This window comes from Carettochelys insculpta, chromosome 3 (genome assembly GCF_033958435.1).
Source record: "Carettochelys insculpta isolate YL-2023 chromosome 3, ASM3395843v1, whole genome shotgun sequence".
Lineage (NCBI taxonomy): Eukaryota > Metazoa > Chordata > Testudines > Carettochelyidae > Carettochelys > Carettochelys insculpta.
In genome coordinates, this window is record NC_134139.1 from 70,437,372 (window position 1) to 70,456,441 (window position 19,070).

The 19,070-nt window shown below is 42.8% G+C and overlaps 1 protein-coding gene across 1 annotated transcript in view; it reads right to left on the reverse strand.

Annotated features, from left to right (window-relative positions):
• The window catches only part of FMN2 (formin 2), a 265,037-nt gene that overhangs the window by 26,242 nt on the left and 219,725 nt on the right, over positions 1–19,070 (reverse strand). The window contains exon 18 of the mRNA XM_074989102.1: positions 1,781–1,930. Within this exon, the coding sequence (XP_074845203.1) occupies positions 1,781–1,930 (150 nt within the window). The remainder of the gene's footprint in view (positions 1–1,780; positions 1,931–19,070) is intronic.

A 19,070-nucleotide genomic window follows, 5' to 3' on the forward strand; every position in this document is an offset into this window, starting at 1 on the left:
TTCAGAAAGGCAGTAAGATGAAGTGCACCCTGGGCCATTGTGTAGCTGCCCCATACTAATATCTGCTCCATATTCCTGCAACAGAATCAGAATATAGTCTTTGTTTTTTGTAATTGGAAAAGGGCATTCACTCTAAAATATCTTCCCCACACACACAAATTTGACTTTGTTACTTGATTTTCTAGGTGTTAGGTTCCTACTGCTTCCATTGACTTTACCCACACAGTAATGGAATTTCAGTGTGTATGCTCGGTACTTCTGAAAAGGAGTCTCTTTTTATGTAGGTGTAAAGTGATGTATGCCTATAAACATTTGCTGTTTTGGGACTACATCTGTAAATTTTCATTTTACTTTAATATGTATTAAATCATAGCATGACTTATTCTCACTGAATTACCAAACATAACAACCATATACAGCATACAATAGACTCCACAGCTCCTGTAACACAAGGTGTAATCCACTTTTGCGTGGGTGTCAGAACAACTCGACAAGCTCCTGAGTATATGACAGCCACCAGGATTGTCAGCATACTAGACTGAGCTAAAGAGCAAGATTTCCTAGCTGAGAGCTGTATCAGCTGCACATTATCTGTGGATCAGCACGAAGAGGGATCTGTTATACACACAGTTATGCCAAGTTATGCTCAATGGAGTTTGGGTATTTTACTTATGGTTGGCTTGGTCTAGTTTTCTTGGTGGGATAAACTGTAGATTTTTGTCTCCTCCCCATATGAGGTCAAAGATTTTAGGATATTAACTTTGGAGACTAGGCCTTTTCTATGACTCACTTACGTGAATGTAAAACCTCTCAACAGCTTTCCGGAATCAAGTGAATAATGGATTAACAGTGATGTATAAGTTACATGCACTAATGCAGGAGTTCCCATGCATTTCAGCATCACTTCCCCTTTTTAAATCTCGAGAAACAATCACAGCCCCCACCTCTCATTTACCATCATCCAAACCCCCATTTTAACAAAAAGTTCTATTCAGAAATTAAAATTAGAAAATAAAACACAAAAACTTGGTATAAAATTGTTATTTCAAATTAAAAATAAGCACAAATAGTTTTTTCTTGGCACAAAAAAATAATAAAAATGTAATTTAAAATAAAAAGTAGCATAAACACAACAAATTTAACGTGAAGGATGATGCTGCATTTTCTTCATGAGTTGGGAAATCTCAGATGTGAAAGATGAACGTGCACAACACTAATAGTTTTCAACATTCAGTCAATTTCTTTGTTTCATTTTTATTGTGACTAAATTTGAAAAGCTTTTTTCCACAGAGGTATATCAACGAAAAATGGAAGAATAATATGGAGCCCAGACCCTTTCAAAATGGCAGCACCATGAATAAAGGTATAAATATAGGCAGAAAAAAAAGGCAGAAGGTATAAATATAGGCAGAATAAAGGCAGAAAAAAAAGCCCTATGAAAATTTCACAGCCTCATGCCCCCCTTGGAATTTCTTCACACACACCCAGAGAGGTGTGCCCCCCACCGTTTGGGAACTGGTGCTTGAATGTGTCATTCATGGTCACATAGAATGAGATAGGAAAAGCTAAAAGCAAATTGAAACTTGTACTCATTAATAGAGTTCACATCTGCTAGATTAGGTGTGTAATAAAACATTTAATACAAGTTTGCATCAGAAGCTATATGAAAGACATTAAATGTGTTTTTATGCCCATTTTGCTTTTTCCTGTCATTCTTCTCCCAAAAAACAATCTTTTAGAAAAAAATATTGTCACTGAAAAAATTAAAACAAACACTTACTTTTCTTGCAGAATAAGCTTGTTTTCCTTCTTCCAGAGGTCTTTGAAGTCAGAACTGAATTCATGCCAAATACTGAAGAAAGCATGAGGTGACACTTCCTTCTCTCCCATTTTAGGTTTCATACAGAAATAGGCTGCAGTTTCCAAAAAGCTATTAAACACAACAAAAGCATCAAATATATTATTATCCATTGATATAGAATTTTGTTTCTGCATCCAGAACCTGGTTTAATAGAGAATTAGTTTTGCAAATAGGAGTGAAACATATTGATTATCTAACTCTGATGTTTCCATGTACATACTCTCTTATAATACAACATATTTACTCAGCCAGGATTGGTGTTTGGTATTTAAACACTCACATTGTTTTTGACCAAAGCATTGACCATTTTAAAACCAGGAAATAGACAGAGCAGAGCATAGCCAGGCCTCAACTCCTTTGCTCACCTTGTATTATTATATTCCATTTTCAAAACAGCTTAAATCTAAAGCAGTTCTAAGCAGTCTTTCACTATGAAACAGTATAATAGACATCTCAGTAGAGCAGTTCATACAAAGATGGCATTAAAACAATGATTTTTTTTACCCTAAACAATAGTAAAATTGCTACAAACAATCATGCTAGAAAACAGTTATCAATCACGATACTGACTAACAGTTTGACATCTATTTCTGAACATGGATACTCCTAACATATATGACAAATTAGCATGTGTAGAGCTGACAAGCAAGAAAGAATTGCTCTTGAAGCATACATGGGGCAACACACCAAGATTCAGCACAATGGCTACGTTTTTAATGATATTTGAAAACTCCCATAATTAGATCTTCTCTCCTTTAGTTCAAATTTTTAATAGTGGTCCAACCTGAAAAAGAGTGTGCATTTTAAGTCAATAGAATAAAGCTGTCACAAGGAAAAGGTGTATAATAATCTTCTTGAGATTACATCCAACTTAATTTGTAATTAAAATTCCAACATGTTCAAAAATTCAAAATATTCTCCCTATGAAGAAGAATCATCACTTCAATACATGAAAATTTAAATTGTTATTCATTTCTATGAAAAATTGACAAGTTTTTTTTTGGGGGGGGGGATTGTGGACAACCAAGTGGCTCAGAATGTAATTCAGAATGTTTATTTTTGTGTTATGCTATTTGTGTAATGCTTCTAAAGCCTGCTGGTTTTGGCTTGAGGTGAATGGGATGACAAGACAGCAGAGCAATGGACACTGAAAAAAAAGAGATAAGACAGGGAGCCCACCTGGTAGTTCAGATTACTGCCATTAAATCAGCCATGCAATAACATTTTATGAAACATATGTGGCAAGGTCCTATGAGTCACAGAGTGAAATATTGACTCACCTGAAGACAAAAGAAATTTTGGCATTGACTTCGGTGTGGTTAGGATTCCACCACTTAACCAACTGACTGATTAACTTCATTACAGTTACCGCACGAGTGTTATGACAGTTGTTAGGGATCATGCAAGCCAGCTAATCAAAAGCATACACTGGATATAAACACTTTGAAAATATTTGATCATTCAGATGAATTAACCTCACAAGTGTGAGGAAAAATCTTTGCCCCATTGCCAAAACTCAATGTTACAACTTCTTCACAGTGGCAACAATCAAAATTAAGAGATTGTCCTGACTAAAACTTCTTAATTTTGAGGAAGGTCTGTTCTGGTCAAAGACCAGACTCCACACCTCTTTTCTCCTTCTGATTTTTGCAACCTCTTTTTAAAATATTTAAAACTAGAGAACAGCAATGCCAAGGCACTATATAACAAAATACACTTTTTAAAAAAGAAAATCTTTCCAATTTTTCTGCACTAAGACTGCAGCAACAACAATTAAGGCTATGACCTCATTGGTTTTCACAAGCGTAGCAAAGCTGAGCCTACTGCTCTTTGGTTGGGGAAAAAAAAAAACTATAATGCTAAAGAGCTAGGGCCAGGTCCTTAAAGTGGATCACAGATATGCACTTCCATCTATGGCAATTGTGTATCTACAAATCAACTTACCTGGCTGTCCTCACTAAGGGAGGTTGACAGGAGAAAATCTCCCATCAACTGCCCTTCCTCCTTGTGAGACTGAGGAGTACAGGGGTTGACTGTTGACCTGCGATGGTTCGATTTTTCATGTCCCTAGTAGGTATGGGAAATCAAACCCTGGAAAAATTGACCCTGATCAGGTCAATCTACGGAGTCAGGTAGATGTATACTGATACTGTAGATTCAATGGAGATATACTTTTCTGTGAGCCAGAATCCAATCAATGTGCCAGTATGATATTTGAAAGCCCTGCACTTTGACAAGTATCAGAGGGGTAGCTGTGTTAGTCTGTACCTGCAAAAACAATGAGAAATCCTGTGGCACCTTATGGACTAACAGATGTATTGGAGCATAAGTTTTCATGGGCAAAGACCTGCTTCATCAGACGTGAAATATTTACATAGTGTGAAGACTGCAAAGCATTTAATAATTTTTCATGATAAAAGGTACTACAGATACTTGAAGCCCCCCGCTACTTCTAGTCCTCAAATGACCCATTGGTTCCATCATAAAGTATTGCTGTAGTCTTGAGTAATGAGCTGACTTTGAATAGAGAGAGCTCATGGACATTACTGGATGTCATGAGAAGCTTCAGGAACCTTTTGAGCCACTGGCCATTCACAAGTAAGCAACTTTAAGACCATGTTGTGTTTTGCAAAACAGCAAAATCAGAAGCTGAAAGAAAGAGGAGGCTCTCTTCTGACAAACAGCTCTGCAACACCTCCAACAAAAAAGACAGGGATAATCAGATCCAACTATAACATGAAACAAGGGAACCACTGTAGTGAAATGACTGGTCTACAACAAACAAACAAACCTCCAGTATCAAGCTAATTGGAAGATGATAATTTCAAGAAAAGGAAAACAGTCATCTCAAGTAGTATGTTTAAATTGAACATAAACTATAATCTCTCCACATCAAGCAGGGAGACAGGCCAGAGTGAAATTCCAGCAAACATATGTTTGAGTTTGATAAACGGTACTAACATTTACAGAAGACATGAGAGCTTTCAGTAACAATCCACTGGATCAAAGGGAGTTAGTCAGGCTTTCCTCTGATCATTGCTAATCTTTCTGGGAACCACCAGTATAGTCTATTCAGCCATACACCTATGTTTATATCTGTCTAACTGCAATCCTTAATCCAGTCAGATACGGCAAAGTGCATGCCCTGAGCTGTACTGATCACCTACCATGGCAACCAATTTGTGAGAAGGGGAAATTGAGCTAATTTTAAAATGTGAAAGACAAGAAGTTTGGCAGATTGATATTCAGAATGATGCTTTTTTAAAACCTCTTAGTGCAAATGCAGAAGACACAACCTTCAACGTAGTTAGGCCCAAAAGCAGCCCCCCATCAACCCCCTTCAGGAATCCAGGTATTTATCCTGGTAGCACAGGTGAGATTTAAAACCAAGGTAACGTCAACATCTCCAGTCAGAGGTATGTTGATGTTCTCCTTGTTGTACCCTGAAGTGGTCCATATATCAGGATTCAGATATGAAAAGAGAAGGGTAAGTGACCCTCAGTCTCCAAAATGACAGAAAGTTGGAAAACAATAAGTTGTTTCTTCATGAACAAGGAGAAGATTGTGCAGCGATGAATGAGATATTGCACTGATCTAAACATAGCACAGTTGGACCCGAGTGTCTCAGAGAGACTGATTGAAGAACTGAAAGAGATATCTCTGCTGAGCATGAACAGCATGACTAACATTTTGAAGGAGGAAGTGGAAAGAGTAGTGAAATGACTCAACAACAACAAGAGCCCTGGAAATAATAAGATCACAGGAGAGATGACTAAATGTGGTGGAGAAACTATGATTCAGGAAATACACCAACTGTGTAATACAGCATGGAAAGAAGGGAAGGCAACTAAGTAATGGACAAGATACATGCTAGTGACAATATACAAGAAAGTAAGTGCGTTGCAGTGCAAGAACTACAGAACGATTGCCCTAATGAGTCATTTAGGCAAGGTGCTGATGATGATACTGACAGAGAGACTAAGACCACATATAGAAGAATATCTAGTGGAGGAGTAAGCAGGGTTCAAGAATGATAGAAGTACCATACAACAGATATTGGCATTGAGATTGGTAGTGGAAAAAGCTTGATGAAAGAACAAGAACATCCACAATTGCTTCACCTATATTCAGAAGGCATTTGACAGTATAGATCGGAGAGTGGCTTGGGTGTTGTTGGAGTCACATGGACCGGATAGCAGACTGATATGGTTGTTGAAGGATATCAGTGACAATGCGGAGGCAGCAGTCCGAATGTGTGGACAGTTGGGAAGTTGTTTTAGAATGAGTAGAGGTAACCACAAGTTCTTAATTCTTATCCTGTGCACAGATATCCCTTCTACCTTTTCCTTGATCTTGTCCATTGGTCTTTCTAGATATGCACCATCAGGGCTGTCCTCCTGGAGGTAAGTCAGGCTGGGGTCTCACAGCCACTATGGGGAGGAGGAGTTGGCTCCTGGACTGGGGGACCCTGCAGTGGAGGGTGCTGGGGCATGGAGGGCCATGCCCCGCCCCCCTTGCAGTCCCAGTTGTCAATTACCTCCCTCACACAGGTGACCCAGGCAATCAATCGCATCACCCTGCATGTGATCATCTGGATCAGAGATCTTGATGCCACCATGGCATGATTCACAGCCATCAGGTTCCCCAACTGCTTTGGTGCCCACAATGGAACCCATATAGTGATCTGCACCCCAGACCACAGCATGGGGCGATATATAAACCACAAGGGGTACCCTCAGTGGTGCTACAGGCCCTTGTGGATGCTAACGGCCACTTCACCAACATGTGTAGGCTGTTCTGGATGAGCCCATGATGCCTGGGTATTCTGGAACTCCTGGCTGGGGTGCTGAATGGAGGAGGGCACCTTTGTCCCTGCCTGGGAGCTCCCCATGGGAGCCACCACGATGCTGCCCTGCATCGTGGTCAATGGCACGTACCCCTTGCCACCACGGCTGATGTGCCCCTACATAGGGCACACCACCCCCAGCCAGAACACTTTTAACCAGTGCCTCAACCGTGCCCGCAATATCATGAAATGGGCTTTTGGGCACCTAAAGGGGTGCTTTCATTGCTTGCATGTGCACCTGGATGCCAGCCTCCACAATGTCCCCAGGGTGGTCACAGCCTGGTGTGCTCTGCACAATATCATTGAGAGCAAGCATGAGCAGTTCATGTAGGGGTGGGCTGCAGTTGGCAGCACCAACTATGAGAGCCAGCTGCAGCCCCATGCCACACAGGCACACATAGGGTCCATCAGGCCCTCTGGGAGGCCTTTGAACGGGAGCCTCACTGACCCTCCCCCAGGCACCCTCCAGCTCACACCCACCCTGAACCACTGCCCACCCCCCACCCACCCCACACCACTGCCTCCCAAAATACAAGGGACACTGAAGTGCACAAAAATACTCTTTAGTCACAGTTATGAACACAACAAACTGCACACAAACAAACATGTAAATGAAAGTCAGTTAACAGTGACTGGGTGTCTGGTTGGTCTAAGAGGGGGCTATCTACATGGTAGAATGGGGAAAGACTATATACAATGGGGGGCAAGCAACTTGGAGGGGGACCCATGGATGAGAGAGGACCTATTCTTCCACAAGGGTGGAAGGCCAGGACCCTCAGCAGGTGCAGGGGCCCCTGCCACCCCTGGTCTGGAGGACCCATCGGGGCTGGGATAGGGCAGGAACTATGGGATGTAGGGCTGGGAAGGAGGTTCTGGTAATGCCTCAGTGGTGGGGCTGGAGGGAGAAGGAGGCTAGGGGGGCAGGTTTGCCCTGGCCACGCTGGTGACAAGACACCAGACCAGTGCGAGCCAGATAGCTGGGGAGAGGTTGGCCTGGACCAGGGCAATCAATTCAGGGATAGGAGGGGTGACGGTAGGGACATGGGGTAGCAGGACACTCCGGCTCTAGATGGGCAAGGTGCTGGATTGCTACAGGGGCCTGGCTCCAGACTTCCCACCACCAGGCTCTGTCTTCCTGCTCCATCTGGAGACACTGCCAAAGGAAGGCTGTTTGCTCCCAGATGGCGGTGGTATGGGCAGTTGTGACAGACCCTCCAGGGCTGGGCAACGGTGGCCTGGGTGGCATGGATGGGGGCTCCCCAGCTCCCTCAGAGGGTAAGGCAGGACTGCTGGCTTGCAGCATGGGACTGCCCTGGCCCTCGGAGAACAAAGCTGAGGAGACAGAAGGGGAGAGAGAGGCAACCAGTCAGTGTTGCCACCAGGCCTCAGTGGCCCCACCTCAACCACCCCCAAACCGTTGCCCAACACACCATCCACTCATCTGACCCCTAAAGGGGTCCCTGTGTGGCCAGTGGGGCTGGATCTGTAGAGCACCCACTGGATGCAGTCTGCTCCCTGCCTCCTGACCAGGAAGGGAGGGCCTGGTGGCAGGAGGTCTGGAGTGAGGCACTCTGTGGCACTCCAGCACCTTGCCCATCTACAGCCAGAGTGCCCGGCTACCTCTGTGCCCCTCCCTTCCCGGTTGGGAGGATTTTAGTGCTGTTCATGGGCACAGGTGCTGGGTGCCACCACCCCTGGGCCTGGGACATGGCTGAGGGATGCAGGGAAGGGTGGCTCCCACAGCACAGAGTTTCCAAATTGCCAGTTACCTACCTGGGGCTCCAGAGAACATGTCCGGGGAGACGTGTCTTGAGGGGGCCTGGCTGAAGGAGCTCGAGGTGACCAGGGGAACCTCCTCCTCTAAGGCACTCTCCTGCTCCTCAGCCCTGGTCTGGCCTGAGGGTACTGGCTGGTCCTGCATCTCTGGCTCTGTGTGGGTCTCAGGGCCAGCAGTGTCAATGATGGCCATCGGTTTGGGAGAGTCCTTTGGGCCCTGGATTTTGCACAGTTCCTTATAGTGTGGGCATCTTCGGGTGGCCCCTGCCCCCAAGCACCTGGCTGAGTCCCTGGCCTGACTGTAGGCCTGCCTCAGATGCTGGGGCTGGCAAGAGCGTCTCCACACACTCTAAGGCTGCCTCCATTGCAGACTTGCTCAAGGGGCCACTCTTCCTTGAAATTGGATGGGAAGAGCGATTTCAAAGTGTGCATCCCTTTATACCAAAATAATTTCCAAAGAGACTGTTATGTGTGTAGATGCTCTGTGGCCTCTTTTAAAATTAAACCCCCTTTTGAAATTGATTTTGAAGTAGAAAGCTAGTGTAGATGCATCCTATGCATCATACCCAGTTTATCACCATTTATCTGGCCAGTTTATCAATACCAACAAAATGCATGTGTACAGATATTAACTCATGGGATTTTCCTCTATGCTAGTAATTTGGAGTCTTTGGGTGCCAGAAGTACTTCCTGATTCAAATGAGAGCTATACACAAGCCATAAAGTATATCCTATCCAGAGATTAAGGTCACATGTAAAACAGCTAATAACTAAAGTCAAGTTAGGGGAAGTACAGGCATTTTGGAGAGGGAGAACAACTACGTGTAATCAACAAGGCAGTCTACAAGTGCATACAACTTATTGCTCTATTTAAATGTGACATTATTTCTATTTTATAAATGGCAATCTTGTGTGGTCGGGCTTTTAAAGTTATAAGGGATATGAGGCCAAAATTTGGCCCTTTGGACGGAAGGTGAGCCACGAAAACAAGAGTGCAGTATATAACTAGCAGTTAGTTGATGCTCCCTGGAAAATTAATCAAATGAATTGATATTCACCCCTCTCACTGCTTTTTTGTACAGATGCTAAAGCAATCACAAAAATTCTGTTGGCTCTTGTACGCCATATATAGCTCATATAGCATACAAACATTAGTGAGAATTTGTAACTGTGGAAACTCTAACCATCTGATCAGGACTGGGCTTATCATTTGATGGGCTCTCAGCAGCTCTACCAGGTGGAATTAAGCCTTGAGCCTCTTCCCTCTTGGGTCCCGCTTCAAAATGGGCTAAAAGGGGTCAACCTCTGACTTTCTGAAATGGAAGACTGGGAGAAACAGGATCCCATACAGTCACTGGGAGGAGTTGTATATTTCATTAATATTCCCTTTCTCTTGTGGTTCCAAGGTTATGAGTGCATTTCCATATATGATTTTTACACCCTTCCACTCTATTTCCATCCTGGACCTGCATAATGAAGAGTGGGGAAATTAGATTGTACACACAAAAGTATTAAAACAAAAAACCCAAGAATTTAAAAATTTATAAGCATATAAGAAAATTCTGTTTTGTTAGGCAGAAAAAAGTATTATTGTATTAAAAACAAAGCCAAGTTAACATACCATTTTAAATTAACTGCCAGGAACCATCAATCTTTCCTTGCGTTTGCCGATTTATATTGTGTAACTATGGTTTTAGTAATTTTGTTTTTTAAAGAACAAACTAAGGTATCAAGTTTCTCTCTTGAACACCCCCCAAAAAGGTTTCCAAATGTTTATAATGTTTTTAATTCTAACTCATCTTCATCATCTCTGTCCCTTCCACCCTATAAATATGTACTGAAAGCAAAAATGTTTTATTGTGACAATAAAGAAAAATCAAACAACTTTGTATTTAGAGGGGAAAATAACTCTGGAGAAATATTTTCTTGGAGCACTTCTGTGCCAGCCACCACCCAGCATAAATCATAAAAGCAGAAGGCCAAGAAATTATATTGCGGGAGAGTAGTATTTTGTGGTATTTTTCTATTCTTAACATCACAATGAACACTCAGCATCTTTAATGATGACAACCAATAGTATCAAAAGTATAAATGAATAAGTAACTGCACAAAATAAGTTTATAAATTGTACCTTTAAACAAGTATAAAATATACAGCAAAACTTACAGGTTCATCAACTATTGAAGAACATTCAGTGTAAGTGGTGGAGAATCTTTACATTCACACTGCAACATTCAGAATTTAAACTATTTTATAATCTTTTGGGGGAAAGTTACAATTTGCAGGGGACTGATTGACTCAATGTTGGTAATGGGTGATGGTTTTCATCTCTAGACTGCCAATTCAAATGCAGCTAAGGCCAGTAATCTAATTCCTGGGACCTTCCAGTGGTTGTTGGCTTCCTTGCTTTAGATTCCCTGGACAAAGCCCATTATACAAAAACTACAACTACGACTTGGACAAAGCAGCAATCTTGTTGGAACTCTCCAAGAGGCCAAACAATAAAGTGAGCATGGAGACTAACCCACCTTTACAACTCTACAATTAGCCCCTTCAGCTCAAGATTCAGATATTATGATAGGGTACTCTGGGAAAACTTGCAAAGTCATTGTCTGGAGATTTTTAGGAACGGGTTAGACAGACACCTATCAGGTGCTTGATGGTGCTTGGTCCTGCTGAGAGGGCAGGGAACAAGACTTCATGAACTCTTGAGATCCCTTCCAGTTCTAGTGTTCTATGACTCTATGATTGTAACAGCTGTCAAAAAGGTGGACCACAACCTTCTTTTGGTGGTTTTGTACTCCTCTGATGTGGGGAACCCTCAGGCAACAAGACAATGATTTATCTGGCTTGCTGTCACTTGAACTTGGATCCATATATTGAGGGCACCATGAAGTGTAAGTGAGCAGCAATGTATCCAGGGCAACACAAAGCAGAAGTGCAGCAATGGTCCCTGGTCCATTCGTGCTTGCAAAACACATCAATTATTGGCGGCTGAAAATTATGACAGGGACTGAATCTGTCACCATGCAAATTAACAATCATGGGAGTGGAAAGAGAACTTGGCCTTTTAGCATCTTCATTAGGTCCTGTACAAAACATGTACTTAGTCAGATCCAAAGGTTTGGCCTATTGTGTTTATGCGAATTCCAATTTAAAAATCCCGATCTGTAATTAAATTATCTATACTTCTAATAACTATTTCTTTTCAAGTCTGTTATTGTTCAAAAGCAAACAAAATACACCATTGCACATGCAGCAGAATTTTTTTCTTAGGGTTTGTTTTTTTTTCCTCCTTTTCTTCCATCTCACCAGCTTGGAAAAAAAAACCACATTCCTAACTGTGAGAGTTACTAACCACGGCAATAATTTCTAAAGGTTGAGGTGGATTCTCCATCACTGACAACTTTAAAATCGAGACTAGATGATTTCCCAAAAGTTATGGACTAGGAATTATTTGGGGAAGTTCTATAACCTGTAATTATATAAGAGGCCAAACAAAATTATCATAATTAAAAAAAAACATAATAAAGTGGTTTCTTCTGGCCTTGGAAACTATGAAAAAAATTTCACTAGACACAAAGTTAAGGTTGCTTCTTGCAAACAAGGCCCAAACAACTTGAGTATATTTTAACTATTCCTTAGCAAATACTACACATTCAATCTGCTAATTGGAAATGAGGAAAGTGATACTAACAATGAAGCTAGAAAGCAAATATAAGGATGGAAGTGGGTAGAAAATATTCCAGTTCACTCTGCTTTCACACACACACACACACACACAACTGTACATACCATTTGCACAGATCTTAAAAAATAAACACCCTCCAAAGTTGTATAACCTTCTCATTTGATGAAATATTATGTTGTCGCAGGAAAGGGAGGGGGAAAAATACCCCTAACATTCTGTATCTTGGCTCTTCTAATACACTTTTCACATGCTGCTTCTTATACCATTCAGTTGATGGTACAACAGATTTCAAACATTTACAATCTAAGTATGGCTCAAGTTATTTACATTTTTCTTTGCCATACCAACATTTCATTTTAATCTGTTTCAATGTACTCTCTCTTCACTGATATATGTGGCCTGTGTTCTCACAGCATGATGTTCCCAACGTAAAAGTCACATGCTGAGTTACATGGGTGTGTGATAAGCTGTGTGCTTAACTGCCCATTTGTGTCATGTTTGAAAGTTAGGAGAAGGTGTTTGTTAAGATTAACATATGTACTTCAATTATATTTAATAATTCTTTACCAGTTGAACTTGCACAAAAAAGGTGCCAGCAGACCCAAAATAATAGCATATTTGACCTGCAATCCATTGGCCTCATTGCAAAAGGCTAGAGGTATTATTCTCATAACAACAGATTTACCAGGTGTTGCTTGGGTCCTTAATTAAGTACTTTAAGGCTGCATCTATGCTACAAGATAAATTCAAATTTCTAGATTTTAGCTCAATATTAAAATGTGACTGTCTTCACATGTAATACTGTTAACTTGATTTATTGAACCATAATGGTGATTAGAGAATATTGATATTAGAAGAAGGCTATAGGGTCTATCTTGAATTTAAAATCTCGAATCAAAGCTAGTGTGGAAGCACCATGTCCTTAATTCAAATTTGTTAGCTTCCAGAAGTGTATCCCACAAAGCTATGCGGTGATCCTCCAGGTATGGCCACTTCATTGTGAGCTGCTCTCAGGTGTGCACGAAGAAGGCTAAAGTAAACCCATGAAGTTTGGATTGAATCTGAATTTAAACAAAAATTTGAATTGGAATTTAGCAGCCCAGCCTGACAAATAAAAAGGACGTCCATTTGCCCATCACATTACACCACATTAGTAGCCAACACTGCAATCATGAGCACTCAGGGTAGTGATCTGACTAGCACTTCTCAGGCTCACAAGGGAGCCCCAGCTTGGGCCCACTACTAGGAGATTCTGGATCTCATTGCCATTTGGGGAGAACAGTCAGTGGTGAAGAGACTTCGGGTGGCCAAGAGAAACACTGCCAACTACAATCAGATGGCATACATGATGGCTGCCTGAGATTACTCCTGGGATTCAATGCCATCCCAGGTGAAGGTGAAAGAATTCTGGCAGGCCTATCAAAATGTCTGGGAAGCCAATCAGTCTTGGGCCAGCACCATGGACCTGCTGCTATTATCAACAGCTTCACATGCTTATAGGGAATGTCCCCACCACTGAGCCCAAACTGAATTATAATACTTGTGGAGGCTCTGGTATGGACTCTGGATTGAGCACAGAGGATCAACATGGACCAGAGGAAGAGGGCAACAAAGAGGAGGGAGGAAGCAATGAGCAGGGACATAGGAAGATGTTCTGGACAGCCCTGAGCTCTTCACCATAGACTGTCCCCTCCATGGCAGTCCTTGAGCCCTCTGGAGCAAGCGATTCAGGTGAGTCTTTATTCTGCATGCTAGAAGTGGGTTGGGGGTGGGTATAACTAGGGTTTTGCATAGATACAGGTTTGCTAGTTGAGCTTCTGTGCCTCTCAGAAACAGTGCTTCTCACACAGGCACTCTTATTTTTTTGTTTCAAGATTCTTGGGCAGGCCTGACTTGTTGAGGTTTCCATGGTAGCACACCTTGCCATGAGAGGCAACAAGAGAGCGATTTGGTGTCATGGCACCACACAGTATTTTAGCAAATTTTCCAGGAGTAGCTGTTCTTTCTCCATATCTGTTAGTGTTAAGAGGGTGATGTCTTCTCTGGAACCCTGCAGAAGTATGGAAATTTGCATTTTTTAACATGAGTCCTGACCCTTTACACTGGCCTATAGCAGCCGGTGGGCTCTCCTTTCCCCACCCCACAATGCAGTCTGCAGGCTCTGGGGGAATTCCCCCGCGCATGTGCATTTCCAACCTACATTTCTTTTCATTTTTCATGCCATCCTGCCTCCCTCACCACGTAGCTGTCGGGATCTGCTGGGTGTTTCCCCTCCCATGTCCCTTACCCAAACACCACTTGTTTTCTTTTCTCAGGAATCCCCCTGCGCCATGCAGGGATTCCTCTGCTGTGCTTTTCCTCTCCCATGTCCCTTTACATCCAGCCTCTCTTTGGATTTTATTTTCTTTACATTATTTTTATTGTGCACCGAGTCCCCACACACAGTGGTACATTTGCCACTAACGCAGGACACCCTTTCAAGGCACCCGGTGGCTGCCCCTGCTTTGCAGACCTTCCCATTCTCACCAAAATAGGACAATTGCTTATAACTTACCATGTCCACAAAGCAATGTGCTGGACAAGTGATGGCAAGTGAGGTATTGTGAAATGCACAGTCAGGGTCCCATCCTTAATAACCCATGTGTCCTTCAAAAGCATATTTTCAGTGACAGTACACAGAAAGAGCCATTCATTGCACTTCAAAGCCCATTATGTCAATTGTACCTCAATTTTGACCTTCATTTTCCAGACCCAGTGCCTGGTGTGGCAGAGAAAAACACAGGAGATGCAGGAAAGCAAAACAAGACGTAATCATGCCGCACACGCAGGACACTCATGCAGAGTGTAAGAACTTGACAAAGGACACTGCTCAGTGGCGTCACAGTACAGCTGAGTGGCATCAGAGTCAAATAAAATTCAATGAGAGAATGCTGGAGCTGCAGCAGCAGCAATTATCCAAAATGAATGAGGCTGCCACAAAGCAGACTGAGGTCATGGCAAAGCTTGTAACAGCTGTTACTCAGCAGATGGAGATCTTGTTCTCCCTGCTCGAGTTGCAGAGGGACTCCCAAACCAGCAGGGCATCAGCTGATACCTGCTGGCCAGAGTCCCCTGAAGGGAAGGTGTCAACCACCCTTCATCGAGGTCCCCTGTCACACAGAGGGAGGGCAAGGTTACCTTGCCACTTCGGCCCCAACTGCCATTGCAGAAGGCTATTCAAGCACCCTTGAGAAGGCTTTTTTTCCCGGCCACTGAAACCTCTCCTCCTCCCAAAATAAAATTGGTCCTTTGAGCTTGGTGTCATTTCTTGTCCTGCAGGAGTGGCATGGGGGGGAACACAAATCAAAAGAGGTGGGTGAGGGGGCTGGTGAGTGCCGCTGAAGGCACAGCTGCCCAGTGATACTCCCTTGTTCACAGCAGAGGCGTGGCTGAGGAAATAGGGCAGTTATGGGGAGGGTGATTGCTGCTGAAGGCACAGCTAGGCAGTGAAACTCCCTTGTCTGCAGCAGGCTGAAGGAACCAGGTGATGGGGGAAGGGCAGCGAAACTCCCTTGTCCCACCAAAAAAGAGCATTCATTCATTACGGCATGGTTGATTTATTGGCATTATGGCAGAGACATACATAGGTACCATGTGCATTTCAGATCAGTCATCAAGATGTTTTTTTAAAGCATCCCTTATTGTTGCAGCATGTGCATGGGTACTGGTGGATGGCAGTGTAGATGGCTGCGAGTGCACCCTGCCTATTGCCTCTGCTTCAGAATTCCATATAGACAGGAAACTCTCCCACCTTAATTCACATATGTTGTGCAAAATAGCACACACTGTAATAATGGTGGGGATATTAGCTTCAGAAATGTCCAAAAGGGTCAATAAACATCTGAACCTCACTTTCAAATGTCCATGATCATTCTGCACTTGCTCAATCTGTAATTGAAGTTTTCCTTGCTGGGTCCCAGGGTTCCTGTGTAGGGTTTCATCAGGCAGGGGAGTAGAGGGTAAGCAGGGTTATCCAATATAATAATGGGCATCTCCACATCGGCAATCTTGATTTTCCAGTCAGGGAAAAAAATCCCATCTAGGAGCTTTTGGTACCATCCTGAATTTCGGAATATGCACACTTCATGAACCCTCCCTGACCAGCCAACGTTGATGTCGGTAAAATGACCTTTGTGATCTACCAACCCCTGCATGACCACAGAGAAGTTCCCTTTTCAATTAACATACTCAAACGCCAGGTGTGCCGGGGCCATGACTGGATGTGCGCGCCATCTATTGCCCCACTGCAGCTCTGAAAGCCCTGGGCAGCAAAGCCATCCACTATGGCCTCTTCCTGAGGACACAACGACAGATTTCATGAGCCACCTCCATCACCACAGACCCCACTGTACATCTGCCCACGCAGAACCGATTTGCTTCTGTACTGTTAAAGCTGGCCTCATTTTGGTGTTGCTGTGCTTCAGGGTGGGCGCCAGCACATCACAAAGTTCCATAAAGGTGGACTTGAGCATGCAAAAGTTCTGCACCCACTGCTGGTCACCCCAGGACTCAAAAATGATGTGATCCCACCAGTATGTGCTGGTCTCTCAAATCCAAAAATGCCGCTCCACTGTCAATGCATTCATGGCAGCCACCAGCTTGGTGTTCATGATCCGCAGTTGGCACAATTGCTTTTCCAAAACACCATCCTCACTGTCATCAGCAGCAGCAGCACCACCACCACTGGGATAGACAAGCACCATTAAGCTTTGGAACTGAAGGACAAATTGCATGACAGCCACTGCAGTTGCTGAAACCATCTGTGCTATGATTTGGAATGTTTGTGGATCCATGCTTGTGCTGGAATGCAGCAGCAGGAAATGGCACAATCTCCAGTGCATTTTCGTGTGGTTACAGAGGCAGTAAATTATGGGATAGAGATTGGAATTCTGGGATTCCAACATGAAATACCCACAAGCAACCAGGGCTAAAGCAATGTGGGACAGGTACCCACAATGCAATGCTCATGTTGTCAAGTTTGCACTGGGCAATGGGGACAAAGAGATTCAACATGGAAAAAAGGTGGGTTGAATTTCAAGAAGCTTTGTGGACACTGTATTCGAATTCATGGTATTGAGATTAAGTATTCAATTTTATTTTACACTGAATTTCTCTCAGTGTAGATGCAGCCTAAGAGAAAAGGAAAATGCACATGCTTTCTGTAGATGAGTGTATGGGTCAAAATAGTGATTTTAATGAAGTTAGTTTTTATTTTAGACTTCTTAAAAAGGGATTGTTTTTTGTTTTTTTTTAGTAATTTACTAATTTCATGGGTTAGATCCACTTTCCCCCTTCCTACTTTATATTTACCCTGAATGCTAATTTCTACTCTAGAATCTCCTGAAACGGGCCCAACTCATGAAAGCTAATAAATAAAATAGTTAATCTTTAAGGTGCTTCAGGATGGCTTGGTTTTTTGTTTGGGTTTTATAAGAAGGAATCCCATTCCAGGCACATCCCACTTTCCTGGCAAGACCAAACCCTTATGTTGCTTTAAGTTATAAGAGGAAGCTACATACAAATTTGGTGATCCTAGCTCTTAGCCTTAAGGAAGAATTCTTGATCAAACAGATACCATACAATAGATTAAGCTCCAACTTTCCCTCCGCCCCGCACCAGCTGGTTTTGCTGAAATACATTATCTTCCCAACTTAGTGCATTTACAAGCATATCTACCATGAAAATAAACCAAAAACAAAGAAAACAATTCATGACAGTAAATTTCAGACCCACAGTCAAGCGACTTAGGCTCATGGGGCAAATGCTGCAGGCCTAAAATTGGCAGTGTACTCTACCACACTGAGACTGGAACCTAAGTTCTGAGGTGCTCCTCACACCCACACTGAGTCTCAAAGCCAGGGCTCTAACCGGGCCCTAAAAATCTTTGCTGCTATTTTTAGTTCTGGAGTGCAAGTCCAGCAACCCTGAGACAGTTGACTGGGTTCTGAAACTTGCTGCTGCACAGTTGGGTGGAGGGGTATTTATTGCTTTATGCCATAAAGCTACAGTTAAAATTATGATACCATTTTTAATGAGTTGTATGTGCACATGAGAAAAGTTGAGTTTCCACATAACATTTTATTTTTGCTTTACTATAAATGATATATTTTGACACAGGCCCAGTCTTGAAATATATTCCATGCTGGTGAAGCCCAGTGTTTCTGTGGATGCAGAATGAGGGACATAATTTTCTTTAAATATAATAAGTATCAGATTCAATATTCAGACAACACTGAACACTGCTTCTGTTAATGCCTGGTGTCCCCTAAAGAAGCTGGGCTACAGGTTGGGCTGCCTAATACTTGGCATAGTGAGCATGGTGAGGTCTCAGCAGTGGGCTGGGACCTCTCAGGGAGGAAAGAGGGACTGACAGCAGCTCTTCACCAAGTGGAAACAATCTAGTGAGGAATGATGTGTTCCAGATAAAATTAATGTTACAGCCAGTTCTTTTTTTATGGTGTACTTGCCAGTATTGAGTATCGGCAGCTCCAGCCATGGGATTGGTTGGGGGAAGGGAGTGGGGAGGTAGCTGAGTATTGGCACTTTTTCATTTTAAAGGCACTGGTAATGGCCCAATTAAACCACATTCCTTGCAATTTTCTAACTTGTGTGTCCATTGGGAGCTGGATCAGAATCTAACCCATAAGACAATTCTTACAGCAGAACGGAAGAGGGTAATACCTACAGGGATTTCTCTACTTCTCCTACTCAGTTTTTTTAATTTTCCTACTCCACTTTGCAACAAAAGTTGAGGAGCTTAAAAAAATAGCTAAACTAGCTAACTGAGAAATGTGATGAAAGATAACTTTCAATGCACGCAATAGCCTGCAGGGCAATGCACGTCACAATAAAAATAT